The 14528-nt window shown below is 37.4% G+C and overlaps 1 protein-coding gene across 1 annotated transcript; it reads right to left on the bottom strand.

The window, feature by feature from the left end:
• Nucleotides 1–3603: 3603 nt before the first annotated feature.
• On the bottom strand, nucleotides 3604–14433 carry nmt1a (N-myristoyltransferase 1a). The gene is made up of 12 exons (XM_042721517.1): nucleotides 14281–14433; nucleotides 11591–11693; nucleotides 11089–11233; nucleotides 10691–10809; nucleotides 10500–10591; nucleotides 10234–10350; nucleotides 7828–7998; nucleotides 6712–6820; nucleotides 6457–6627; nucleotides 6140–6307; nucleotides 5707–5844; nucleotides 3604–4245 (listed from the first exon to the last, which is right to left on the bottom strand). Exons 1-12 carry the CDS (start codon nucleotides 14388–14390, stop codon nucleotides 4225–4227), a joined length of 1464 nt encoding a protein of 487 aa, XP_042577451.1. The 5' UTR covers nucleotides 14391–14433; the 3' UTR covers nucleotides 3604–4224.
• Nucleotides 14434–14528: the final 95 nt, after the last annotated feature.

Below are 14528 nucleotides of genomic sequence, written 5' to 3'. Positions count from 1 at the left end.
TGATCAAAGTAACCTAATAATGTAATATGCATAAAAAACCTGTCTGTTGCTTAATTAACAGATATGGGTGTCATGCCATAACATATTTTTCATACGACTGAGTTTATATTTAATGTGAATGTACCATTGCAAGTTAATGCGAATTTTTACTACCTTTAAACTTTTTTTCTCTCTCATTATGTAAATTGATTATATGTCTGTTGATGTTCTTGCGTTTTATTCTGAATGGATATATTAGGTATTTGTTATGTTACAAATAATAAAAAAATGATTAACAAAATCACTGAAGCCGTTTACACTGTGAAACTAATATCTTACAGATTCGTACACATATTTGCACTTTGTTGTTTCTGATGAGAGAATTCGCCAGAAAGAGTTATTCAGTCAGCGAGCGAGTGAAGAAAACACCGGCATTTTAGCGATGACTCATCTGAACACCTCTGACTGGTCATTGCATTCATAAGCTCAACAGCATCGTGTGTGATTGGTTATGATGCAGAGCTCTGCAAACGCTTCTGTCTCTGGCCCAGCACCAGCCAGCGAACGCAGATTTCAATTTAGCAGCTGAACGATCTAATCATACTGGTGTGATTGTATTCAAACTGTATTTAATATAGAAAATATTAAGCGGCAAATTTTTGGAAGCTGCATTCAAAATTCACTTGGCTCAAAAATCTACTACTGCGCAAGACGCCTCTGACCACTGTAATGCAAAAGTATGTTCTGTCTATTATTATTCAAGTTTCATTTCTCCTTGTGGTATATTTTTTAAAAAACATGCGTTTCTATTACCAAGGCAACACAATGATTCTTTTGCGTATGAAATGAGGAACATTTATTAGAAACACTAATGTTGAAACAGCAGCACGTTTAAAAAAAAAAAAACACAAGACATTTAGCACAATGGCCAATAAGTGATACTTCCACGCTCAAATGTTACTCTTTTGCAAGATTCTTGTAATCCCAATGGTTAACCACCATGCTTTCCCTCACTCTACACCATTCTTGAAGTTACCATTGTGCTGAAGAGCCTGTGGTTAAGTCGATGATGGGCATATTAAGACCTGTATATATTAAGATCTGTATGCTGCTTTGTTTAAAATTAGTTATGGTGGGCCTACTTGCTGATGCAGTGATAACCTCTTGTTGTAACAGCACACGTGTGCCTTAGCCTGCTAACAAGCTAGGTATAACTTAGAGGTAACTAAGAGAAGAGAAAAGCTCAAAACTTGCGTTTGAATCATCAGTGGCAAATCCTTTACATATGTAAACGTACTTACAGGCTGTGAGTAAGAAGCACTAAACTGTCCTTGCAAAGTTGAAACTGCCCCACTTTATAGAAACAGACAACATCATTGTAGGCTACTCTCACAGGAAACAGTCCTCCGTAAAAATGTGCAGCACACAACTGAATATTTGGGTTGAACTGTTCCGGAACAGTGCTGTAAATATAACTTAACCACTGATTTCTAGTTGTGTCCTCTTTTGGAAGGCCAAAAAAAGTAGCTTTGCTTTCACAGCAAACCACAGCGACTCCACAACATGTCAGCGGTGGCAACAGCGAGAATAAATGTTACACCTTCTTTCTTTGGGTTAACATTTGAGCGGCATTATGCAAATCTTCCCACATCGTGACGTAGAGATGTGGGGCGTGTTAGAACTAGCTGTTTTTTAGAAGGGTGTGGTTGACTCTTAACTTTTATAAAGAATATCTTTTTGGATTTGAGACTTTAGTCTTTGCAACTTTACAGATCTTCTTTATGCACCAAGAGCTTGTAACACTCCAAAGAGAAAGGAAAAAATGAAATCACATCATATGACCCCTTTAACATGTCTCACTTCCTGTTAGAAACCAGTGAGCAGATGACAATTAATAGCTTTTGTCAGTAGTTAGATGTTAATCTGTTTTGAAAATAATATATTAATATCACCTATAAACACATATGGGCATCTAATTTCTTGTCTAATTCTGTCAATGTGATTCAGCTGAGACCACGCTAAGCTTTCAAGTATCACCATTTCCTGCTCTGGGTCTGAATTTGTGGGACAGAGTGCAAACCCCTTCATTCTACAGTCACATACACAAGCTTCACCTAAAGAACTGAGCAGTGACAGTCAAAAAGACATTTAGCATTCACATGCAGTTAATAAGCACAATTCTAAGAATCCAAAAGTAATAGTAAATACATATCCTCGTAACAAATTTGCACATCATAAAGCATGTTTAGGAATGTGACAGTAAATGTGACATTTGTAATGTTCCAAGAGATTTCTATTTCAAATAAATGCTGTTCTTTTGAGTTTTCTATTCATCAAGGAAACAAAATAAATATCACCATTTCCACAAAAATATTAAGCAGTAAAATTGTTTTCAACATTGATGGTAAGAAATGTTTCTTGAGCAGCAAATCAGCATATTAGAATGATTTCTGAAGGATCACGTGACTCTGAAGACTGGAGTAATAAATATTCAAAGGAATAAATTACATTACACAGCCTCAAAGAAACTTTCAAAACAAAGTACACACTCCAGACTTTTGAACTGAAGTGTATGTTGCAGAATTCGATCAATCAGGCAGTCTGATTCTAGGGTCTATAAGCAACACATCTACAAGACTAAACTGTAATATTTAATGTTTCATGATTGTTGTAGATTAACAGAACAAAGCATGCTGATAACCTCATTGAGGTTAGACTGATTTTGGTGGTGGCTTAACTTAAAATTTCCTACACCAAGAACTAACAGCACGTGCAGAGGAAATAACAGTTTGTGCAGAGTTTATGATGATCTACCACATGTGAAAATGTCAGACAAAATGACGAACCAAAACCCAACCTTTCACAGCAGCTGCTACTTTTTATTTAGCACAAAAAAAAAAAAAAAAACATTAATACGTTGTGCTTTCATTCCATCATAAAAACCTAAAAACCCGTTTTCAGTTGCTTCCATTGTATTTTCCACAGCCTGTTTCCTCAAATTACGTTCAAGAAAACCACAACTTTAAATAGATACTGCCAGTTACTCATAAAACTGTACTGATTTGGTATGTAAATCCTCTTCCATTTGTTGGACAGATGAAGTCACTTGATAGATAAGAGTTACAGTACACTCAGGATCTTCTCCAATCCTTATAGAGCTGTACAACTTTATGAGCAGGCAAAATCTATCATCCATGACACAAATCACCACATTCATTCTTAACTGTTTTTCAGCTCCCTAACCCACCACAATCAAAACTGTTTTCAACATTAATGGTAATTTATGATGACCCCCGCTCCCAAATCTGCCAGGTATACACTGTAGATCCAACCACTGTCAACTTGTGGATCTTAAATGGTATTTCTCTTGTTCCTTGTTTATGGAAAGCATAGTGCTCTCTGTTGGCAATACAGTGAAAGGGGATCACAGGCAGTTAGAGACACATAAGCAATAAACTGATTAGAGGACAGATTACAAGAAATGACAAAGCAAAACCAGGACAAAAACATCTCGTTCACCAAGTACCGCACCCATCAGTTGGTCAAAGTTTGTCAAAAGAAAGAAGCATTGTTTCCATGGCAACAGTTTAAGATGTGTGAAGAAGAGAATGACAGCAGCCCTTGTCATATCCACTTGGGGGTTTTATTATCTCATTAGCTGTTTTTTTTTTCCTCTAGGAATTTTCATGTGTCTTTGATTATTGTCTGGTCTTTTCTAAAACATTGAAGAAATAAACATTTTCATCCATTTATTTATTTATTTATTTATTTTTGCAAAAAGCACTTCCCATTGGATAGGGAGAGTAAAATCATGTTATACTGAATGAGTTGAACCTATCGATGTGAACAGCGCAACACTTATGCATCAGGGTTCATCATGAGCTTGTCTGGTGTTACCTATGAGCATGTGTGTGTTTGTATGTGTGTGTGTGTGTGTGTGTGTGCACGCGCACCGTTGTTAACAATCATAACAGATTAAGGTTCCTCATCTCTGATGATGGTAATTACAATGGCTTTAGGTCCATGTGCAGAGAGAGAATAAGAAGAATGAGGGATAAGAGAAAGAGAGAGAGAGAAATTAGTAGTGCAGGTCCAAAAGTTCAAAGTTCAAACTTAAAAATGGGCGGTGAATTCTTCTTCCTGAAGCAGAAAGTCCATTGGTAGCATCTGTCAGGTGGTCAGTGCGTGATGTCATAAATCAGCCTCGCTGTCATGCAAGACATAGATTATGGATGGTGGAACAGGTCACTGTAGAACCAAGCCCACCTTAAAAAAAAAAAAATTAATTAATTATAGCAGCTATATAATTATATAGCATAATAGCATAAGGATAATAATAATAATTATAGCAGTAAACTGTATATTGAACTTCTAGGATTTAACCAGGAGGTAGGAGGTAACTATTGCTATCAAGAACAATGATTGGAAGTGCTTCCTTTTATAGCAATCAGTCTGCTCTTATAATCTATTTCGTATGATAGTGATTTCACCAGACTAGTACTCATTCACACTTTCACATGTGCTGCTGATATTATTAGTCAATTAATGTTAGCTGGTCATTTTGTGTCAAGATCAAAAAAAAAAAAAAAAAAAAACCATCTGATCACTCTACACAATAATCTAGAAACAATGTAAATGAACACCACAACAGCTTAAGCAGCAAACTGTGGAGGAAATTTTATTTTCTGTATTATTTGCTTCACTGTACTAAAGAGTGTTCTTTAGATTGTCTCCGTTTGCTTCAGTATGCTTGAGTTTTCGATGAGCTGAGAGATAACAGGAAATCTATGTGTACGTGTGTGAAGCAGAAATGTTACTTTAGTTTCTTAGATGTCCTGGCTACTTAGAAAATGATTTGCATTAAATTCTTAGAAATTTGCATGCACAAGAGAAGCTTTGCAGCTTTGCAACTTCAAGCTTTGCAGCTTCAAGTTTTCTATAGCCAAGTAAACTTGACTGCCTTTTGGCAAAAAAAAAAAAAAAAAAAAAAAGGGCCAAAGGTGTAAGCGTGGGAAAATGGAAGTCAGAAGCATGCAGATCATATTTATTTTGCTTTAGCATGAAGCTGCAGTTTCACAATACATGAATTACACTTACGTGTAACAGTAAAATGCTGCAAATATTTTTTTCTTATGCTTGAAATGTGATTTACACCTTTACAAAACTTCTCTTGTGCACGTAAATTTAATTTATGCTTGAAGTCTTATATACACTTCCACAAATATTACCCTGCGTATGAAAATCTTTTTGACATCATTTTACCTTCATATCTGGAGGACATAGCTAGGCACCTTAAATGGACATATATGTTGTATATGCATTATGACTGGATGAGATCAAAGGTATAAATGTTGAGTTTGGATGTTTTCTCTTGGCTGCAATTATACAGCCAACCCTGAATGACTGTATGAATGTAGACCTTTTCCTGCAGGAAAATAAATATTCAAAAGACTTTTGTCTCATACCTTTAATAGAAATGGAAAATTGCCAAGACTCAAACTTTGCAAAACACAAAATTTATGTCACTACCAATACTTTTGGCCATTACTGTAGGTGCTTTGGGTGCCAGATTGTGAAGCACTATGGCCACCTAGTGTATGAACTTAGCAATGTCAATGCTAACTTACGACTATAAGCCAATGAATTTCACTTGACTCTGACTGAAACCGACTGATTTGAATCTTTTAGGAAAATTCAATCATGTGTATGACATCTGAAAACCTGTACCTTTTCTGACCCCATGCTGGGACATTTCCAATTGTAGAGGTAATACTGCAGGTTTCCATCTCCAATGCCAAACTTGAGCTTCTCCAAAAATGTTTTGTTCTCCATTAGGTCCAGTGCATTAAAGACATCAAATCCTTTCTGGGGGGGGAATGTCACAAGGAAAGCTTTAATAAATCGGCTCATAGTTTAATGTTCTAACTCCTGCCCAATACACACTTCAAACTGATGTTTGTCTAAATAAACGCAGGTTTGCCTATGGTGCTTTTCTGCTAGAATAACATGAATTCATTTTTGAGAGGCTTTTCCAAATGAGCAAAATTGTAGTTCACTTCTAGGGATAAATTTACACCAAAACTATAGCAAAGTAAACTCATATTATGGCTAATTAATCAATGAAATTGATAATAAAAATCAACAGCTTTCACTGACTGACCGACTTGGCAAGGATAAGAGCGTCTCCCATCAGGTCCAGCAGGTTGGTGGTGGTGTGTACGTTATAGAAGGAATACGCTGCCTTCAGACTGTGATGCACAGGATGGTTCATGATGGTGGACGGCAGAGTGTAGAAACTCAGGAAGTCAGTCAACTTCCCATCTGAATTCTACAGTGATATAAAGGAAATGCAATTCACGTCAAATATATTTTACAGAAATAACCCGATTGTCTATTTTTATTTCTGAAAAACTTTCATGTTTGATACCACTAGGATGATATATGCTGTGTATTTTTAGGGTTCAGGGAGTGTAATACCTCCACTACAAAGGTGTCAATGATGTTCTCCTGAGGAAGCAGCCAGTGTTGGACCTCCTCAGGGCTCATGACGGGAACCAGGTTAAACAGACTCAGGTATTCATTCAGCAGGCGGTGAACTGCTGGCACATCCTTTACAGTCATCGGCCTTAGGCCTGAAGTCTTAGGAGCCTACAGGAAAGAAACATGCCATAAGAAAACGCGGAAAAGAGGAAACTTCCCAGATGTTACCCAGAGAAGCAGGCTGGCACACACCTCTGGCAGTCGGTAGAGCTTCATGGTGCGTTGCATAGTCATGTTTCGACTCAGGTGAGAGAACTTCACCTCAATCAGCTTTCGTGGGTTCAAGGACCGGTGCCAGTATCTACAATACAAATAAGCAAGGCAATTAGTGTTAAACAGTGATTTCCAAAAAATAAAAATAGTTAGGCATAACAATGCATTATGTCTAACACTCAACTCTGTATTATTTATCCCTATATTAAGGTAACAGTAGCACACAAACAGACATGTGGCAATTGTTACTTCATGACATCAGACTGGATTAATCAGAGTCATTAGTTATTACAAAATAAAGCACTGTAGCATTTTATTTTAATTGATTTTAATTGTTATGGGAAATTAAGCATATATGCTTCCTTATAAAAGTCTGGGGTTGGTACAATTGTTTTGTTTTTGAAAGAAGTCTTATATGCTCACCAAGACTACATCTATTTGACCAAAAACACAGTTAAAATAGTAAATATTGTGAAATATTATTAAAATCTAAAATAACTGTTTTCTATCTGAAAATATTTTTAATTTAATCTTGAGGGCACAGCTGAATTGTCAGCAGCCATTACTCTAGTGTCACATGATCGATACGAGAATATAACTAATAAACAAAGTTCAAAAGAATAGCATTTATTTGAAAAAAAAAAAAAATAATAATAATAATAATCTTTTGTAACATCATAAATTTCTTTACTGTCACTTTTAAATCTATTTAAAACATCCTTGCTGAATAAAAGTATTATTTCACTTCAAAATTTACTCAAATCTAAAATTAATTGGTATATAAATATTACATGTCATCAGTTAATGAAAACGTTTTTTAAATGTACATCCATAAAAACAGTGTGGCCGAACCTCTCCAGTGACAAGAAAGAGGGAAAAAGAAAAAAAACAAAAAAACTTTTTTATGAGATTTGAATGTGGCATAATAAGGCATATTTAAAAATCAAATGCACCCCCTGGAGTAAGGTCATTTGGTTTAAGAAGAAGGAGATAGAGGCTCAGCAACACCTGCCACCAAAGAGCCCATCTAATGCTACCTTTATCTCTACACAGAGGCACCTGTACATATTAAAAGAGTGCAGATGTGCGTCTTACCTGCAGGTGCCCACTGGTTTGGGCAGCACCACACCCGCGGTGTACACAGCCTGAAAGATGCCCTCCAGGTTGACCCGTCTCGTGATCTCCCTGATGAGTACCGGAGCCACTCGTTTCGAGCGAAGTTTCTTATGCACACACAGGAAGTTAATCTCCACCATCATCTTCTCTCTGGGAGGATCGAAGAGCAGATATGGGTCATCAAGAGAACTGAGTGATCAACAAAAGTACTCTCAGGCTGCACAATGTGAGAAAAATGTGGCTAGATTTAGTCATTCTAATTTACATAAGAATAATTTAAAAGCCTCAGATTCACCGTTACATTCATGCACAAACATGTCTCTGATTGGTTACAATGGTCATTAATCTTTTAAGTCTTTCTTTAAAATGGTCAGTTATAAATAATTTTCAAAATGTTTTTATTAAGTAATTTATTAAATAATTTAGTTTAGCCCTACAAAGACCTATTTTCCCCTCAGATGTACTGGTAGTTTATATATATATATATATATATATTTTTATATATATATATATATATATATATATACCTCAGATGTACTGGTAATATATAAACCCCCTTGAGTTGTTCCAAACCTGAACGAGTTTCTTCCTTCTGTTGAACACAAAAGACATTTTGAGAAATGTTGGTAACTAAAATTGGTAGCACAGTATTTTTTTCTTTATAATATGGAAGTTAATTGCTACTAGGGATGCAACAATACAGTTATCCCACGGTTCCATACATACCTCAGTTTTTAATCACGGTTTTCAGTTTGCTTTGGTTCTGATGGCAAAATTTTGGAAAAAAAATAATCAAATAAATAACCAACTCCTGCACACTTCTGTACACTAGAGAAACACATGGATTATCATACAAGGGTGCCCTCGCACCGAAACGTCACATATGCATCACAGAATTAATAAAAATTATGACGCTGCAGGCGTATTGAACCGTGGATGGTTCAATATTATATTGAGAATTGTGGCATCCCTAATGGCTACCGTCAACAGATTACCAACATTCTTCAAAATATTTATTTTTTTGTGCTCAACAGAAGAAAAAAATGCATACAGATTTGGAACAACAAGTGTGAGTAAATAAAGACAAAATTGTAATTTTTTGGGAGAACTATCCCTTCAATCATTCATTTTACCCATGTTGAATAAGCAGAGGATAATAGCTGCTTCATGACACATTTAAAAGTTCAGTGCTACTGCCACTAGAGGGACAGTTGAAGTATTTCTGGTTTTAGTCCATTTAAAGGGGTCCTATTAAGCTTTTTTACTTTTAGTCAGTGTTTAGTGTCTATGTTTGGGCATAAAAAAGATCGACAAAGTTACAAATCTCAAAGTCCACTCCAAAGGGAGATATTTCTTTTCTTTTTTTTAAAAAAAATTATTTTCAAGAACTACAACGAAGGCTCATTGGGACTACAGCATTGTTTTCTAGGGTTTTGTGAGGTCACCGAGCGGCCCATTAGAATATATTCAAATAATTCCCGCCTTCGGTAATTCGAATGATTGTGGGGTGGGGAGGGGCGAGGTCATGGTTAGAACGCTTGGTTGAGTGCATCAGACAAGACGACGATGAAGAAGAAGTGCTGCAGCAGAGTTAGTGCATCAGAGAAAACGAAGAAGAAGAGCTGCTGTAGCTATTTCTAAAGTCGGTCGCACACCAGACAAGAACCGCAGCGCCACATCTAGATCCATTCTTACAACAAATACAACACGATATAGCTGGGTGCCGTGGACAGATGCCCAACGGTGCCGCCGGTGTGCATACACTCATAGAAAATAATGTGTTCGAATTTTGAAGACATGGCGCAAAGCGACTCTGCGCTGCACTTATGGTCCGGTGTGCGACCGCCTTAAGAAACACGTTTTTTTTTTCACCTCCCGTGCCCAAACGTCTTTGTTTGGGCTTCCGAAAGCAGATGATTATTTTTAACTCCAATTAATTCCTGAGCATTAGAACCCCAATTTGCTAATGTGTGCTGGGCATTTTACTGAGGACAGCTTCCAGAACATGAGGGAGTACAGTGCCGGTTTCGCCAAAAAGGTTTTGTTGAAAGACGGAGCAAGGGGCGTGGCAGTACTGAAACACCGCCTAAGCTGTTCGCCAATCACAACGCACTGGGACAGCTAACCAATCGCAACATTTCGTTTTTCGGAAGGGGGTTCTTCATAAAAAGAAGTAATAATGAAGTTTTTTGTGGGATGGTGGGGAGGGTGGTTTTAAAATGTAAATTATGTGAAATATAATTTATTTTTAGAAACAACCAAGCATGAATGTTCTAGTACACCCCCAAAACAAAATCAAGACACTTTAAATAAAAAAAAACAAAATCAAGACTTTGTAAAAAAGCATAATAGGACCCCTTTAAACCATTATGAAGAAACACTTACATTTCATAGATGCGGATGTTGGCTGGAATGGCACTGATGAAACCAACTAGCTTATGATTAGAGTCCACTCTCACTCCACAGTGCCACTGAGGCAACCAGCCTGGAGGACGCAGAGCCCTGAGACAGAAACAGAGTACAGCAAAACTGAGAGACGAGGACAAATTTCAGTTAACTTTTAGATAAAAATAAAAATAGCCTTCAAATACAAAAAAAACTAAACAAAACAAAAAAAACACCCACTTGACTTTCCAAGCCAACATTCTTACCAGAGCAGAAATTCAGGAGAGTAATCGAAACGAAACATGTTATCATCATCCTCCACATAGTTCTCGTTCAGGAGAGTGTACAACTCTTTCAGTTCAGAGAGAGAAAGAGAGGAAACAGAAAACAGCTTTAAGACTGAGTTGTGTCCGGTATAAGATATCGAATGGAAAATTTAGTGGTTTGCATTACATACCACTGCAGGGTTTCCCAGATCAAGAGTGTCCCAGCTGAAGCCCTGCGGGAGGCTGTAGGGCTCCTCTCGTATGCTATCTTTATCCGGCTCAATGCAGCCATGTGATGTCACAGTCTCTCCTACAAACAAACAAACAAACAGCAGAATCAGACTTCTGTCATCAGGCAATTCACCAAAAACTTCAATTTCACACAGTATCATCAGTCTACACTGTGCCACAAGTCATGATTCTCAAGAAAACTGCTAAAAAAAATCAGCATTACTAAAAAGAAATAAGTGATGTCAGACCAAGGGATAAGTATTAAAATGAAAGCGAATTACTTTTAATATTGAATTAAAAAAAAAAAAAAAAAAAAAAAAAAACATGCTGTGAGTATAGTGGCACAAATGATCAATACCAAGTTTAGGAACAGGCTGAGTGTCCCAGAACTGATAACTGCGCCGTGTGGCCTCCTCCATGGTTTTAGCTGGACCCTGTCCCACTGAAAACAGCTCAATGGCCTTCTGAATCTCCTGTAACTTATCCGCAGGGAGGGAGTTTACCTTATGAAGAGACGAAGACAAGTGAAAATGGGAAAAAATTAATTAACCACTTACAAAAATACAATGTCATGGTGTATTATTATCAGGTAGTAATTAAAACTTCAAAGAATATTATGGCATTTAAGTATTTCCTGCACTAAAATATAGGTATAATTAAAAATATTTTAACTCTACATGAGTACACAAAGAATTTGGGACAGCCCTTGTAAAGATTTTTTTCCCCTTTATAATTAAGTAGTCATGTATCAATATTAAATTTCAGGCTGATACTGCTAAAGCTGAAATACAAGAAGGCAAAGGTAATCTAGATGTAAACAATCTCGTGTTAAACACACAGAGCCATACAAACATGCTCACTTTGGCCAGCGGATCCTGTGCTGCATCCTTTCCTCCAGACTTGTCTTTGTTCTTTTTCTTCTGTCTCTTTTTCTTCTTCTTGGCACCTGTGTCCCCCTTCTCCCTGCGGGTCACATGAACTCAGTTGACATGGGCAGATATAGTGAGAGGTTATGTCCACTCAGCACTAACCGCAGCGGATGGCAACATCTCAATAGAATCGTCACTGTTAATGATGCAATCAGCAGTATTTAAGGATGACAACCCCTCACTAGTGTACAACAAATCTTATATGCTGGATTTGATTTTGATATTACTAATATATAAACAGGAAAATGTACTTAATGCCATCTTTTACATGCCGTTTTAAAATTAAAATAGAAGATATTTTGATAGATATCTGGAAGAAAATATTTAGAGATTTGAATGAAGCCGAATCTGAGCTTAAAAGGAAAGGAGATAAACCTAACATATAACACTAATGTCCCTCCATGCTTAAACTACACAGACACAAGAGCCGAGCCCTGCACCAGTGCTAGAGCTGGAATGGGACGACTTACAGATACTAATCCTTTTAATGCCCACGAAAGGAGAGAGGTGACAGAGCTGAGCTACATTTGTTAATGGGGGACAGATGGTCTATCACATGACCTGCAGAAAAAGCATGCTTTGTGTGTGCGAGGGGAGGTGGGCTATATGAAAAAGACTGACAGATAAACAAGCACGCCTGTGACTATTCCTCTGACAGCTGTTTATCCCTGTAAGAGGGGCTTCTCTTCTTTATCTTTATACAGCTTCAATAAATATAAGCTGCAGTGGAGGATGTCCTCTTAAAGGGGCGGCTGAGCAGCTTTTTTTCAAAGGCTTGATTGTGTTTATGGGGTGCAGCGTAACATGTGTTCACTCCTCATTATATAACGTGTTATTTTGACATATTTTATCTTTATTCTACACCGATGTTTCCGTTCTTGTCAAAAAAGGTCTGTTCAGTTCCTGGTTCTATGAAGCCCCTCCCTAAAAAACATGCAATGGCCTCAGAGCTCGTTGTAGCCCCTACCAGCCTTTTTTTGTTGGCCCGATTTCTTTAAAAGAAAATATCTCCCTTTGAATTGAACTTTGAGTGTCGTAGCTTTGCTGACGGTTTTTATGCTCTAACAGCAACATTACACACTAACAAAAGTTAAAAAAGTCAAATCATAACCAACCACCCATGGACAACAGTATAGTAGTTTTAAATGATGTGCGTCTAATGTGATTGAAACTGTCCTAGTCTGGTCGGGGTAGTCTTTTGGCTGGTTTTGGAAGTCTTTTGGAAAGACGGTTAGGTTGAGATCCAATTATGACCAGATGAAAAACAGCAAACCACATTAGGCAGCCCAAAGATAACATGTAATTTTTATATCATTTTAATGCAGGGAGGAACAATAAAAAAATAGCTGAAATTTGGATTTAATTTAAATTAACAGAGGGGATTTTAGATATCTATTTTTTTTTATCACTTCATAAATCAGAAAATATTGTTAAAAAATATTGAACCCACTATATTTCTATAAATATAATGTTATATAAATCAGGTGCTATAGGTGCTATAAATCTGCTGTGTAAAAAGCTTTATAATATAGATAGAAATAAAAATGGAAAGTTTACTGAAAATGGTAACTGAAATGGAGATTTCTGGCTCAATGCATAAAACTCATTTTGCAAAAACGGACGGTTACATGCATTGTAATTGAAATCAACAAATGCAAAAAAGATAAAGTGTGATAAACATTTTAATTTGTATTTTTGGATGTTTTCTTTCCACATTCAATTGACCAGTGCATGAAATGAATGGTTTTGCTTGTAAAGTTTTGAGATAAACGAGGGACCCTTATTTGTATATGAGCCACAACAGAACGTGTCTTATGACGCAAACATTGTTTATTCGTGTTACGTGATCTTCGGCATACTGCCATTACTTCGTTATAATAATAAAAAACGTAATATTTCCCTCTCTGTTGCCTAATTTATTCTAGCCGGTGCGTGTAGTGACCTTGAGGGACATGTAGCTGGACGAGAAGCTGGTTAATGAGTCTCTGTCAGTGGAGCAGAGGGACTTTGGTGAAACCAAGGAGCTCTTCGGTACTGAAAGTGAAACTCGGGCAGCATCGGTGAAGACAAGACACCTGAGAGCGAGGGCGAACCGAAAGCAGGGTGATAAAAATGTTTAAGGATGCCCCACTTGCTACTAGCAGCGGTCAAGCTAACTAGATCACGTCAAGCAATCGGTTAGCGACAGCAAATCCATACTACTAACAACCTCATAAAGGCCTGCATACCGAGTTTGAAAGCGATTTAGCGGTTTATTTTTTAATGTCGGTCAGTTTATTGTTGAACAGGACATGTAAAAGCGACTTTAAACGTAATAGCTTACTTGTTTTCTACCAAACCAAAAATTGTAGCGAGGCTGTTAAACCTCTCACATAAATGCCAATGAGCGTATAGAACTGGTCATTTGGAACAGTCCTTTTGTTTGATTGACGGCGTCTGAGCCAATCGTCTTAGAGATCCGTCCGTCAATCAAGGCAATGACCCAATAGCGTAGCACCAAGGGGCGGGCTGATATGTTGTTAGCGTGCCACAGCCTAGTTGAACAGGGGCCCCGTCTTTTCGGGCCTTGTGGAAGAGTATTTCATATTTACAAGCGAACAATAAAATGCATGCACGCTCACCCATCATCAGAGTGATGCTCTTCATTTTCACAGTTACTGCAGTGTCCGTGATCCACTTCTATCTCAGTTTCTTTCTCCTGCTGCGGTGCTGTCTCATTCTCATCCGCCATCTTTAACCAGGAAGTGAGGATCTCTCTACCTGCGCCTTCACAACCCGCAAAACTATTGGTGGACTGCCGCAAAGCACGACGGTTCCTGTAGTTCTGTTCTATGCAGGGCAGTCCATTTCATCCCATGTTGTGAGATTT

Source organism: Cyprinus carpio, chromosome A3 (genome assembly GCF_018340385.1).
Source record: "Cyprinus carpio isolate SPL01 chromosome A3, ASM1834038v1, whole genome shotgun sequence".
Lineage (NCBI taxonomy): Eukaryota > Metazoa > Chordata > Actinopteri > Cypriniformes > Cyprinidae > Cyprinus > Cyprinus carpio.
Note: the sequence above shows the minus strand (reverse complement) of the source record. Positions and strands in the feature narration are given on the sequence as shown.